Below are 14,637 nucleotides of genomic sequence, written 5' to 3' on the forward strand. Positions count from 1 at the left end.
AAAAAACACTGTTTGTGGATGGTTTTAGAACCTTCCCAAAACCAGTTGATGGTGAATCCCGAAAAGTGGTCCGGCTCATAGAAATTCCAGCGAGCGGGAGGGGGGGGGGGGGCACACGGTGGCTCCGTGGTGACCTATTCTCCGTATAGGAGCCACCGCTCCTACACGTCAACGTGTGTCCCGGGCGAACAGCCACCATCTCGGCTTAGTGGGCCGTTGGCTTCCCTGTTGGGTTTCCAAGCACCACTTCGTAGAACAAAACATTCAAAGATGGCTGGCATGGGTTTATTTTCAAAAAGTGTCGGCATATATTGGGGTCAAGTTGATAGAGGTGGTGCATAATGGTATTAATAATCAGGTAATTCCAGAGGTTTGGAATGACACTATCGTAGTTTGAATTCCTAAGATCGATAGGCCCGAGCAAATTACACAATATAGGCCTATTAGCCTCTGTAACGTTTTGTACGCGATCTTCTCGAAAATGATAGCAAGCCGACCGAGAAGAGCGTTTGTTCTATCACAGATAAAGTCAGAGACCATCAACTGATCATTGTCTCGTTTTAGATTGGCAAAGTAAAAAATGCCCAGAGACCATCTAAAAAGAACCCAGAGTGTAGATACACATACCCGCTGGAGCTCTGCTGCTCCTAGCTATCAAGAAAAGTACGGACATGGTCGATCTGAACGCTTGAATTAGAGTTTTGGGCGACTTTCTGTGGAACATCGCCGCTGGGTCCGTGGAAAATTCCATCACTGCTACCTTTCTCCGACAGTAGTGTTTTGGCCTATGTAACTGCGTCTGACCTGTCTACGCATGCCCTTAGACCTGTACACGCGCACTGGTCGCACATGGCGAAGCTACCTTACCATCAGCAGGCATATAAATATGCCAATGGCATTGGTTCCAAGCACAGAGAAAACACACGCCCCTCTCTTGCTTCAACTATGGCTCACCTCAGGACCTTTGCCGCATTCCTGTGCGTGATGATGGCCTCGCTCGCGTTCGCCGCCCAAGGCGTGTTCGCTGCCAGAGGTATCAAACTCTCTATTTCATTTGCTTAGTTGTCCACAGTTTTTCGCCGGATCCGAAAGAACAAACTTTCAGTTCCAGTGTTTAGTGTCCCTCTTTTTGCGTGATAAATTGTAAGTTAATCTGACAAGGTCCTGCTTGCCTGCTTGGGTTGAACGTCATTGCAGCTGCCAGCGTGAAGCGAGATAACTATGGGGGTGGCTGGGGCGGCGGTTATGGGGCACCGACGGGGCGACGCCCAGGTTATCCTCCTTCAAAGTAGGCCGGAGGAGATCGGTTCATGGATCACAGGAATACAAATATGCCGAAGGATGAATAAGTTTGTTTGCCGAGCGTGTACTCGGTGTTGATATAAACATCGTGATGCATGATAACCGTGTATCGTTATGTTTCCATTTTGAATAAACACCCTGGAGTGGCATTTGTGCTTCCCGGCAGCCAGAGTCTGTCCTGGTCCTATCTACTCATTGAGTAGCTTCATGAACGAAGTTATTGTGTCCCACAAAAAAAAGTTTTTGTACTATAAAAAATATGTAGCAAGCCTGCTATAGTGGATTTGGAGGTTCGTCGCTATTTAGTATAGCCCGCTATTTAAAACATTGGCAGGCACTTGCGAATTTCGTCCATGTTTGACTTATACCTGGAACGGGCACGCGGCAACATGGGGTTGGTTCTCATAACACTTCACTTTTGTTGCATGTCGCAGCAAAACAGAGCGAGCCAAAAGAGAAAGAGAAATGTTTATGGCCGGGCGATCGGCTGAAGCTTGCGTCGGTTGCACATGAGTCGTGGGATCGTGGTCTATCATGCGTCTCCAAACATCTTGTTCTCGTGCCGATCGCCTCCTTTTGCGACGTGTGTTCCCTGGTCCGATGCTCTTTTGTTCTCCCAGCCACTACCACGTGCCCCTCACACCCAGCGCAATCTGATGTGACGTCGCTGGAGTAGGACGAGGCCGCCACGCGATGACAAACCAGCCCTGCCAGCCTAATACACGACATACGTGCCAGACATCCCATGGCACCGCCGGAGAAACGCGGACGTAGAAACACGTTCATGCCGGAATCGCCAGTAGCATGCATGCTCCCCGCGGACCTCATACTGGAGATCGTCGCGCGCACCAACCCCTCCACCCTCATCTGCTGCGCAGCTGCCTGCAAGGACCTCCGCCGTGACATCTTCTCTCCGTCCTTCATCCGCCGCGTCACCCAACAAGGTGGCATCCTGTCTTCCCGTTTCCTTGCCTACGTCTACACGAACAAAGATGTCATGCCCGCTGCTGCATCCTTCTGCAACGGCCATCTGTCTCGCTTCAGGTCACGCCACACCGCCAACCTCTTATGCGAATACGAACCCATGACATCGCATGGCGGCCTCGTCCTACTCCAGCGACATCACATCAGATTGCGCCAGAACAAGTCCAACCACCTGTGCGTGTATGACTTCATCACGGGAGACCGCACCTTCTTCTCGGCTCCGTCGGGCATTCCAATAGATTGGGATTTTATCACATATGTTCTTCTCACCGCAGCCGATGGCATTGGCTGCCCATTCAAGCTAGTGGCCGCTGATGTGGACTCCAACCTCGATGGCACTGGATGCAATATCAGAGTTCTGACCGCCACATCGTTAAATGTTGGCCACACCAGCTGGGGACCTGTAACTTATGATGGTGACATCGACCCCACCTTAGGGTCACTCCAAAGAGAACGCGACGGTGTCGTCGTTCATGGAAGTGTTATCCACTGGCTTGTAGTATGTGGTTATGATAAAATACTCACCTACAATGTCCACAAGGGGAGTTTAGACACGACGAAGCTCCCGCCCGTCAAGTGCCAAGAAAGTCAGCGACACCTAGGGAAATCGCCCGACGGGAAGCTGCGGTTGCTTGTCACTGACGGGTTCACGGTCTCCTCTTGGCTACAACTCAACGATGGTGAATGGGAACGGGAGGCCGTAATCGATGTGGAGGAGAAGCTATGGTCGTTGCATCCCTACATCCCTCCGGGCGCTGTGATAATTGAGTTTGAGGGCTCTGGAGAGATGAGCAGCGCCGTGCTGCTGAGGATGTGGTCTAATGAGTGGCCTCATGGTCTGCTCATTATCCTTGACTTGGAGACGAAGGAGATGCGCAGGCAAGCCAAACGTCTCGTGTTTAGCTCCTTGATGTTTGAGTTCGACTTATGTGAGTGGTTGCTAGCCAAGAAAACATTTTCCGAGGTATGTTCTCATGGCATGTGTTGCCATTGAGTAAATTAGGGGATCAGGATGCAAATGCATACCCAATATTCAAAATTCTTTTGGGTTGGTCATTGTAAAACTCGTGATGTAATTGGGCCGGGGGGCCCATTGGCGGCTCAGCCAGTTTCTTCGAGTGGGGGGGTGCAGGGGCTCCTCTCCGTGCGCGGGCCTATCCAGCCTGGCCCGACGACCTGCCGCGAGCCTGCGCATAGGCCCAGGCCCAACGTGGAGGTGGCCGCGCGGGCCCCCGCTCCTATTAATAGGTGGCTGTGGGTGCCAAAAGGAACCCTAGATTTGTCGCTAGGGTTTCCTGCCTCCCACTCTCAGGTGCGGCGCTTCGGGCACCTTGCTCGTCGCCTTATCCGCTCTGCCCCTCCCCCACCTCTCTCTTGGTCGTTCGCCACTGTGGTAACGATGGGCTCCCGTCGCGGCGACAAGCCTCCCATGTCACCCCCGATTCCGGCGGCGGATCGACAGCGCGAGCAAGAGCTTTGGGCGAAGGCGCTCTCCAAGGCGTCGGCGAAGGCCGTGGAAGACGGGGGCTGGGGGCCGCCGCCTCCATGGTGGATTGCGGAGCAGGAGCGGAAGCATCAAGAGGAGCGCGAGCGCAAAAAGAAGAAGAAGGAGGAATATCGGCGCCGTGGGCTGGAGCAGAAGAAAGAGCTCAAGAGGAAGGAGTCTCAGCTCCCTCCGGGCGGCGAGCGGAGCGGGGATCCGTTGGCCAAGAAGCAGAAGCACAAGGGGGATGGCACGGCGTCGCTGCAGCTGGTGGCTGGGCCGTCGGCTTCGATGGGCTCGGCTGATGCCCCGATCCCAGTGGAGGAGGCCGACGGGCCGGAGTGCTTCAAGTGCGGCAGGGTGGGGCACTACCAAAACATGTGCCACTACAAGCCCCTGTGCGTCGTCTGTCACGAGGAAGGGCACGCGTCGGCGCACTGCCCCACGCGGGGTCGGCCCCTGATGCTGCAGATCATGGGCAACGCCATTCCTGGCGAGGGCTTCTTCTGCCTCCCTTTCGTGGAGACGGAGGGCGAGGAGGTCCGGGCCCCGTTGGTGGCGGACGCGGCGATCATCTCGGCGGCGCCGGGCACGCTGTCGATCCCCATCTTGGAGGCGGAGCTCCCCCACCTCTTCGAAGGGGAGTGGGATTGGCAGGTGACGGCCATTGGCGTCGACCAGTTCTCGGTCGTCTTCCCCAACAAGGCCATGCTACGGATGGCGACCCGCAGCGGAAAGTTCTACCTCTCCCTCAACGACATCATGGCGGACATCAAGGATCTGTGCCAGGAGGAACCCAAGGCCGAGATTATGCCGGACGTGTGGGTCAAGCTATGGGGTGTGCCACCCAAGCACCGCCGTGTGGACCACCTTATGGCCGGGACGGTGATGATTGGGCGGCCCATGAAGGTGGATCCAGCGTCGCTGACGGGGCTGGGCCCAGTACGGATGCGCTTCGCGTGTCGCTCGCCGGCCAAGCTCAAGGGCTACGTTCAAGTATGGTTCAACAGCGAGGGGTTCACCATTCGCCTGGAGGCCGAGGCGGGCGAGCTGCAGGGCGCGGCTCCCCCTCCCCCGCCACCAGCCAACGTGGACAAGGGTCCGAACGACAAGGACAGGGACCTCGATACGAGCATGGGGGATGACTCCTTTGACACTGCCACTTAGGACAAGCTTGGGCTCATGGACAAGGACTCCCAGGACGTGCCTCCAGCGGCGGGTGCGGCGAAGGACCAGGAGGAGCGGCAGGTGGTGGTGGGCAGCAACGAGTTGGGTTTCAACCAGTACGACTCCAACATGTCCTGCGATTCGGTGGCTACGGTGGTGGATGAGCCTCGGGCTACCGAGGGACGCTCTCCCAAGGCGCCGTCAGGCCTCGGGGTCGGTGGGACGAGGCTCCACAAGAAGCCGGCGGGCCGCAAGACTCCCTTCGTGGCGCCGGCGAGCCCACCCTCGGGCTGTGGGAGCACGCCTGCCCCGCAGCGGCTGGTGGTGATGGCGTTGGCCTCTCCTGGGGGTCCGGCGGGTGGTACCCCGTCAGTCATCTCCCCTCCCGCTTCTGATGCGCTTCGAGTGGAGGTGACAAAGGTGGCGCCCGTTTCTACGGCCAAGCGCTCCAAGGCGGTGGTGACGTCCACGGCGACGCAGGAGCGGGCGAGCTCCCGCCTGAAGGGTGCCAAGGGCAACCTGCCTGCCCTCCAACATGCCCAACTCCTGCAGGCCCAGAAGAACCTGGAATCTGAAGGTAATCCCGTGCCCCGTTTTACGATCTTTGACGATTATTCTGATGAGTGCTTGGGGGGTATCTTAGCGGATAGTGGTGTTTGGATGTCTGACGAGGGGGAAGCGCGCGAAGTGCTTTCTCTTATCCGTGCTAAGGAAATCGCGCAGGCCGCGCTCGCCCAGGCAGCGTTGGCCCGCGTTGCGCCAGCAGCAGAAGAAGCAGGGGCTTCTCTGGTGACTGTTGCGCGGCCCGATCAGGAGGACATAGTAGCAGGGGCTGCGCCGTCCCCCTCCAACCGTCGTCTTGCCAAGACACGGCGCGTGGCCAAAGCGGTGACCGCTCGCAGTATCCGCCTCCGCAATCGCATTATCTAATGCGGTACATATTTTGGAATATCCGAGGCTTCGGCCACGCTGGGAGGCGGACCCAGTTAAAAGAGTTCATTCGAAACGAGGCGATCGACGTAGTTGGCCTGCAGGAAACTATCAAGACCGATTTCAATCATCGGGACCTGCTAACTGTTGACCCGCTGGAGCGTTTTGTTTGGCATTGGGTGCCGGCGGTCGGGCACTCGGGAGGCATGTTGCTAGGTATCAACCTAGTTTGCCTGGAGGTGGTGGCATGGGATGCTGGTTGCTTCTTTCTGTCGGCGCGCCACCGTGCAACTCTCCGCGAGTGGGAGGTGATTGTGGTTTACGGCCCGGCCGATCACTCGCGTTCGCTCGAGTTCTTGGGAGAACTCCACGCAAAGGTTGCGTCTTTGGGCACGCGAAACCTTCCTCTGCTTGTGGGAGGGGATTTCAACTTAATCCGTTCGGGAGCGGATAAAAACAACGGTAGTATTAATTGGACAAGGGTGTCCATTTTTAATAGTGCAATCGCAGCTATGGCCCTTAGGGAAGTGGCTCGCGTGGGGGCACGCTATACCTGGACCAACAAACAACTTACACCGGTGCGGTCGGTTTTGGACAGGGTTTTTATGTCCTCGGAGTGGGAGGCGCTGTTTCCTCTTTGCTCCTTGCACGCCGAGACGAGGATAGGGTCGGACCACGTCCCCCTCATTCTCTCCTCGGGGGAGGAAAGGCTAAAACGCAGTCCCCGTTTCTTCTTTGAAACCGCGTGGTTAGAGTCTCCGGACTTTGAGCAAATCTTCCTTTCGAAATGGGAGAATTGCGTCGCCTGGATCGGGCGCGTACGCGGGCCGATGGAGTTCTGGATCGCTGCAGGCGCGGGCTTGCGTGCGGCCCTTAAAGGGTGGGGGGCTAACCAGGGGCGCGACGATAAGTTGCTTCGCTCGCGGTTGACTGCGGATCTTGCTCAGATGGACGCTGTGGCGGACGTGCAGACCTTCTCGGAGCAAGACTGGGCTCAGCGCTACGCGCTTGAGGCCCAGGTCGAGTCCCTCCTCCGAGCTAAGGAGGAGTACTGGCGTAGACGTGGAGGAATCAAGTGGACGCTCAAGGGTGACGCGAATACCCAGTATTTTCACGCCTATGCAAATGGTCGTCGTCGCAAATGTGCAATCCTGCGCTTGCAATCCGAGCAGGGGCTCCTTTTGCGGCAACAGGATATCGTACGTCACATTTACGATTTTTACATCCATCTCATGGGTTCCAGGGAGGAATCCCGTGCCCGGCTTAGGGCGGATGTGTGGGACCCTGCGTTGCGGGTCACGGAAGCGGAAAATGAGGGCCTGGGCCTGGCCTTCACCCCGGAAGAGATTGACAAGGTGATGCTGGGCATGAAATCCGACACCGCTCCTGGGCCGGATGGGTGGCCGGTGGCGATGTTCAAAAGGTTCTGGCAAGTGCTCAAAGGGCCTATTTTTGACGTTTGCAATGGTTTTATGCGGGGAACGGTAGATATCTCTCGCGTAAACTTTGGGGTTCTCTCTCTAATTCCCAAAGTTCCGGGCGCGGATCATATTAGGCTCTTTCGTCCCATTGCGTTGATTAATGTTCCGTTTAAAATTTGTGCGAAAGCTTGCTCGACACGCTTGACTCCGGTAGCTTATCGTATTATTAGTAGGAACCAATCGGCCTTTATTCGGGGGCGCAACATCTTAGAAGGGCCGCTGGCCCTAAAAGAGATTGTGCACTCCCTTAAACGCGCTCATCAGCCCGCGATCCTACTGAAACTTGACTTCGAAAAGGCTTACGACCGCGTGAACTGGGAGTTTCTCCGACAGGTTCTCCTGGACCGGGGATTCTCGTCGGTTTGGGTTCACCGTATGATGCAATTGGTCTCGGGAGGCCAAACGGCGATTGCGGTGAACGGAGAAGTAGGGAACTTCTTTCGCAACAAGCGTGGGCTGCGGCAAGGGGACCCAGCCTCGCCGCTGGTGTTTAATTTTGTGGCGGATGCCTTGGGCGCCATGCTAGACAAAGCCCGTCTGGCTGGCCACATCAGGGGAGTGGTTGACAACCTGATCCCGGGGGGTGTGTCACACCTGCAATACGCGGATGACACACTCCTCCTTTTCGAGTCTGACACTCACAGTATTGCAACGGTCAAAGCCATTCTGTTGTGTTTCGAACTCATGTCGGGGCTTAAAATCAACTTCCACAAGTGTGAAGTAGTGTCCATAGGGATGGACGCGGCCGAGAGCCAGCGGGTTGCCAACTTGCTCAATTGCAAACTTGGCCAATTTCCGTTCACATACCTCGGCCTCCCGATCACGGCGAAGACGAGTTCGATCGCTGATTGGGAACCTCTCACCTCCAAGGTAGCGGATAGGGTATGTCCGTGGAGAGGGAGATTTATGTCTTCAGGGGCTAGACTAATCTTAACCAACTCCAGCCTCTCATCCTTACCTATGTTTGCCATGGGTTTGTTCCTGCTGGCGGACGGGGTACACACTAAGTTGGATACCCCGCGGTCCCGCTTCTTTTGGGAAGGAGCGGGTCCTAAACGGAAATACCATATGGTTAAATGGCAGGCCGTTTGCAGACCTAAAGCCCAGGGGGCCTTGGGATCATCAACTCCAAGCTGATGAACATTGCACTCATGTGCAAATGGATCTGGAAGATGTCTCAGGGTGAGACTGGTCTCTGGATCGACCTTCTCCGTGCGAAATACTTCCCGAATGGGAATTTCTTTGAGGCGGCCCCCCATGGGTCCCCCTTCTGGAACTCCATTCAAGACCTTAAACCCTTCTTTGCCAGGGGTGCGAAGTTTGGGGTTAACAACGGGCGCTTCACGCGGTTTTGGCTTGACCTTTGGATTGGCCAACAACCCCTTTGGTCCGAATTTCGCCAACTCTACTCCATTGCGGTTGAGCCCAACCAATGGGTCGCGTCGGCCCTTAGCTCATCTCCACCCTACATCAATTTTCGGAGAGAACTAACGGGGCCGGAGATGGCGGAGTGGGATCGCCTTCGGGCGTTGATTGCGGATGTTCGCCTGTCTGACTCCGCAGACACGGTCTCTTGGAGGCTTTCTTGCTCTGGCAAATTTTCTGTCAAGTCCTTATACAGAGAGCTTACCCGCGGCCAGGTCCCTTCGGCTGCCATGGGGCTATGGAAGGCTAAAATCCCTCTAAAGATCAAAGTCTTCTTATGGCAACTTTGCCAAGATCGCCTTCCTACCTCGATCAACCTGGCCAAGCGCAATGGACCCGCCGCTGGCCCTTGCGCTTTGTGTGGGGTGCCGGAAGATGCGGATCACGCCTTCTTTCGGTGCTCTTTGCCGCGCTTCGCTTGGAGTGCGGTTCGCAAAGCCGCGGGGGTGGATTGGGATCCCCGCTCCCGTGCCGCGCTGGTGTCTTCCTTGTCTTCGCTTCATGGCTCGACGCGCCGGGTCATGTGGACGTGTGCGGCGGCCATGTTAAGGGCTATCTGGCATATTCGTAACAAACTTACCATTGAGGGTGTATTTCCCTCGCACCCTGCTGACGTTATCTTCAAATGCATCATGTTCTTGCAGCAATGGACACCGCTGGGAAGGCAACAGGACTCTGATCTTCATCGTCATGCTATTAGTTGCCTCCGCTCTGTCTACGCCGAGTCCCGCGCCCCGTTGTCCGCGCCGTCTGCTGTCCCATAGGGATGGGCAGCCCCTTTTGGTTCTACTTTCAGCCGAGCCTGCGTGCTCGTTTCGCTAGGCCGGTCGCGCCTTGTAACGCACTTATTTCCGTCTCCGGTCTGTTGCTCCCCCTTGACTTGTTCGCTTTTGGCCTGTTGCATAGTGTGAGTTATGTGGTTGTGCTACGCTGCCTATGTTGTGGGCTTTATTAATTTAAAGCCGGACGCCCCTGGCGTCTTTGTTCTAAAAAAATAAAAATAAAAACTCGTGATGTAGTTTGTTTTGAATAAGTACATTTTTTTAACCGGAGTTCAAAAACATATATCAGCGATCAATTAAGTTGGGTTAGTGACTTGGTGGAGGAGAAATCAAAATGATATTAGTTTGACGATCTATTGAGCATAGCGTTGATAAATTGGTCACTTTATTAGGTGACTGCAATTTCTTTTGTTATGGGACGAACAAAACAAAACGGAACGATAAAAAACTGACATCAGATTTTTGATGTGTCGGAACGAACGCCTCTCCTACTGTTTGATCTTATAGCACATATCTCAAGGCGATTTTGGTACAATGCACTGTGGTTGCTTCTACAGGGTAGACGATGGTGATGCACACTTGCTCGGGTACAATAACAGTGGTCATGCAGGGAACACCGGGGATCGCAAGAGTACATCAGGATACGTCTTCTTCCTCTGCAAGAACCTGATCACATAGAGCTCCCAGAAATAGAAGGTCGTTTCTCTTTCTTCCTGTGAAGCAGAGTAGGTCACCGCATGTGCAGCAACATGTTAAGGCATTTGGTTAACTGGCCTTATTGCAGATATGGTGAACAGGATTGTTACTCGGTTGAAAACAAATTAGCCATAGAACCGAGTAAGAATCCTGTTCACCATGACCGCAGCAATCATATTGAGATAAAGTTCCATTACGTTCGCGATTGTATGGAGACCGGACTAGTGGAGATTGATCACGTTGGCACACAAAATCAGCTGATGTGTTAACAAAGGGTGCATTTCAGCGAGCTGCGTAAGCGTCTGGGAGTGATCAGAATCAGCAGTGGGCAATGAGATTAAGGGGGTGAAATATTGTTTTTTTAAGAAAACTTTCGATCTATTCATCTTTAATATTCATGGCAGTATAACAAACACCAGATATAGTAAAAATTACATCCAGATCCATAGACCACCTAGCGACGACTACAAACACTGAAGCGAGCCGAAGGCATGCCGCCATCATCGCCCCTCCCTCACCGGAGCTGGGCAAAATTTACTGTAGTAGACAGTCTGGAAGTCGTCGTGCTAAGGCCACGTAGGACCAACACGCCGATGAAGAGTGACGTAGATCGAAAGGATCCAACCTAAAGACACATGAACGTAGACGAACTACGACCAGATCCGAGCAAATCCACCAAGGACAGATCCACTGGAGACACACGCCCATCGACGGTGCTAGAAATACCATCGGGACGGGGCTAGGCGGGAAGAACCTTATTCCATCTTCATGGAGCCACCATCGTCTCGTCTTACTAAGCAAAACACAAACCCTAACAAAACACGAAGGACCAACTAAAAACAGAGCCCTCCCGCTGGCAAGGGTCGAGATCCACCACGCCGCCATGGCCCTAAGGCCACCGGAGACGAGGCGGGCCGGTGGCGGCGCAGGCGGGAGGCAGGGGAATCCTAGACTTTTCTTGGAAAGGAGACGGCTCCACTAAAAGTGAAATTCACTGCCCAATTAATATCTTGAATTATAACGAGAATGAGTGTTGTAAGGGGTGAAATATTGGACCTACCTAATTTCAGTTGCCACGTCAAGTTAGTTTGTTTTTCTGTTAATAATGCATGGTCGCCTCTGATTCATGCACGTAGCTAAGGCTGGACGTGTTCCATGCACACGACACGATCCCATGTCCTGTTAGTTCTCCTAAGCCGCAAGATGATGTGAGAAGTGGCCGTGGGGTAGTTCTCCAGATCGGGAGTTAGTTAGCTAGTTAATGGATCTGCTTTGTATCAGAAGTGAGTCTCGAAGTCACCGTAGGCGCCTCGTCGTCGAAAACGTATCGTCGGAAATCCTGAAATAAATCCAGGAATAATGCGAGCACCAGGATTTGAACCCTGGTGGGTTGGGGATATCACTGTCCACCTAACCAACTCAACCACAGGTTAATTTGCAAATCTTTTCCATTTGAATGTATAAACTGTACTGTACGCTCGCAAAGACAGCTCACTTGGGCTGGCCCATTTGCGGTGGTAAACGAAGAAGGATCACCGTTGTTGGAATCAAACACGCAACGTCCTAGTTAATAACATGTGCGCATAGCCGCTAGGACCACCTACCTTTAGTGAACAATTTGAAGCCTGACGCTTTTAGTAACCAACAGGCTGAGAATTTTAAAAACATTTTACGAACACTTTGTGAGCCGATCTTTCTTCCACAGTTTTTTTTCTTCTTTTCATTTTTTCGTTTTTGCTGTTACATTTCTTATTTCTTTTTTCAAAAATGGTCATGCCTTTAAATTCCAAAAATGTTTGTTATTTTAAAATTTTATTCATAAATTTCAAATATTCGAATTTTGGAAATATTTAAGGTAATTTCAAATAAATGTTCTTGTATTTCAAAAATTGTTCAGAATGTCAAAACGCCAACATTTGTTTTGAAAAGCACGAACAAAATTGTGAAAAAATCAAAAATCCTGAACAAAATTTTAAATTTAAAAACATTTCAAAATATGTGAATAACAGTTTTTGAAATAAAAAAGTGTTCTGAATTTGCGCGAACATTTTTTGAATTTGTGAAATGGTTTTTTTTCGAAGTGGGAACAATTTTTAAATTCCGAAAAATTCGAGAAGGCTACCAACGGAAGCAATGCCATCGTTCAGTTGCGCAAGGCCTGATCATTTTTATTTCTTTTCTATTTTTTCGTTTTTCTTCTCTTTTTTCATTAATTTGTATTTTTCCTCTTTCAACTTTTATATTCCTTTTGAAACTTGTTCAAATATTTGAAATATTGTTTGTAGTAGCAAAATTACAGTTTGTAGTAGCAAACTTTTATATTCTTAAATATTTATTAAATGCGTCTATAAAAAGCATTTTCTGTTTTCATTTTATTCTTTGTACTCCCTCAGTTCTTAAATATAAGTCTTTTAGAGATTTCAATATGGACTACATGCGAAGCAAAATGAGTGAACCTACACTCTAAAATACGTCTATATACATCCATTTGTAGTTTATATTGAAATCTCTAAAAAGACTTATATTTAGGAATGGAGGGAGTATTTATTAGTTATGTATTTATGTTAAAAACTTAAATGACAGTTTGACGTACACGTTTAACTATTATTTTAAATATATTTTCCCTTCAAACCTGCACAGATGCCTATCCGAACACCTTGCGTTGAACATGATTTTTTTTTGGACATTCTTGAAATGACGCTAACTTTTGCGGGCAGGTGAGCATGCCCATGGTAGGCATCCACACACCTAATATTTTCTATTGGCTTGTATAACCAATCCAAGGCATTAAGTCAAGTTGCTTGGGTGTTTGACAAGTTCTGCATTTTCAGAGTATTCTCGGTAAAGAAAAGGCTGATAAATGATAGGACATGTCGCAACTTACATACGGTGTTGGAAATCGTTTAAACCTGACATAAATGCCTACCATGTCATGCCCAACTACTGGCAAAATTTTGGGGTCTTTTCAACAATGTACAAAAATAGACCATATTGAACGAAGCATGTTCGGGTAGGCCACCGTCAAAGAGCAAGTTGTTTCTCGACATCCTTGAGATGTCTCCAATATTTTTACAGGGCCTTGTATGACCAATTCAAGGCACCATGGCAAGTTGTTGGGGTTTTCAACATGTTTTACATTTTCTAGAATTTTGTTGATGAAAAAAGTCTGATTAATGGAAGAATGTGTCACAACGTGCATAAGGTGTCGGAAATTATTCGAACCAGGCATGGATACATCATATTCCCGTGCTAGGCAGTTACAAGAAGTTGGGGGCATTTATGTATAGTCCCAAAAACAACAGTTGAGAGGAGTGTGCCAGACTATATCAGCCCGTGCATCCGTCATCATGTAGTTTAAACTAATTCAAATACTTCTGTTATTTACAATTTTTGTCATTATCTATTAAAATGAACATTTTTATATGTCCTAATCATTTCTTGAAAAATTTCAACAATTTTGGGATTTCAAATTATGTATGAAAATTTTACAAACTTGAACCTTTTTTTCCAAAATTTTACAAACTTGAATCTTTCTTTCAAAATTGTTACCAGCAATTGATTAAATTTTTAAACAAAAAATGTATCAACTTTTTTAGACGCAAAACTTTCTTAAATTTGTGAGGAAGAAACTCAAGAACTGGAACATTTTATAAAATATAATAATATTTTATAAAATTGTAAACAATATTTGACAACAAAAACATTTTCTGGCATTCCAAACAATTTTATTTTCGAACAAGTTTCAAAAATTATAATAAATTTCGAAACATGAAAAATGAATAAACGATAAAAGAGAAGGAAAAAGAAAAAAAAACTTAGGGCAAAGAAAATAAAAAATGTTTTCAGAAAATGTTAGTAAATTTGAAAGAAAATCTAAACTTTGAAAAAAAGATATGTTTTCAAATAATGCTCACAAATTTGAAAAATGGTCGTATTTTAGAAAATGTTCATAAAATTTAAAAAAATATCAAATTTTCATGAAAATGTTTGCAAATTGGAAAAATAATTTGTCTTTAAAAAAATGTTCTCAGTTTCAGAAAAACGGTCACAATTCTGAAACATTGCTCTTAAATTTGAAATAATATTCACATAATCAAAAAATATTTTAATTTTTAACAAAAAAGGTTCGCATATTTGGAAAAAAAATGTCCGTGCTTCCAAAAGAATTTCAAATCTGAGAAACATTTCGTATTCCTAAAAATGTTTGTGTTTTCAAAAAATATTTGGAAAATTGAAAACGCATTAGTTTTGTTTTAGCTATATAAAAAACACATTAGCTACAGTACTGTGCAGGCTGTACAGTACCGGTTTGATGTGTTACAGTAGGTCTATATGTTATTGCTCTACATATTTATGAACAAAGCTTTGTTGTTCTAGAGGCTATGGG

At 49.5% G+C, this 14,637-nt stretch overlaps 1 protein-coding gene across 1 annotated transcript; it reads left to right on the top strand.

The window, feature by feature from the left end:
• Positions 1-5,865: 5,865 nt before the first annotated feature.
• Positions 5,866-9,536, top strand: LOC147982131 (uncharacterized). The gene is made up of 3 exons (XM_087516208.1): positions 5,866-7,323; positions 7,681-8,229; positions 8,520-9,536. The coding sequence occupies exons 1-3, from the start codon at positions 5,866-5,868 to the stop codon at positions 9,534-9,536; spliced, it is 3,024 nt and encodes a 1,007-aa protein (XP_087372334.1).
• The last annotated feature ends 5,101 nt before the right edge of the window (positions 9,537-14,637 follow it).

The sequence above is a fragment of the Triticum urartu genome, chromosome 3A (assembly GCF_056163025.1).
Source record: "Triticum urartu cultivar PI428250 chromosome 3A, HENAU_Tu73, whole genome shotgun sequence".
Taxonomy (NCBI): domain Eukaryota; kingdom Viridiplantae; phylum Streptophyta; class Magnoliopsida; order Poales; family Poaceae; genus Triticum; species Triticum urartu.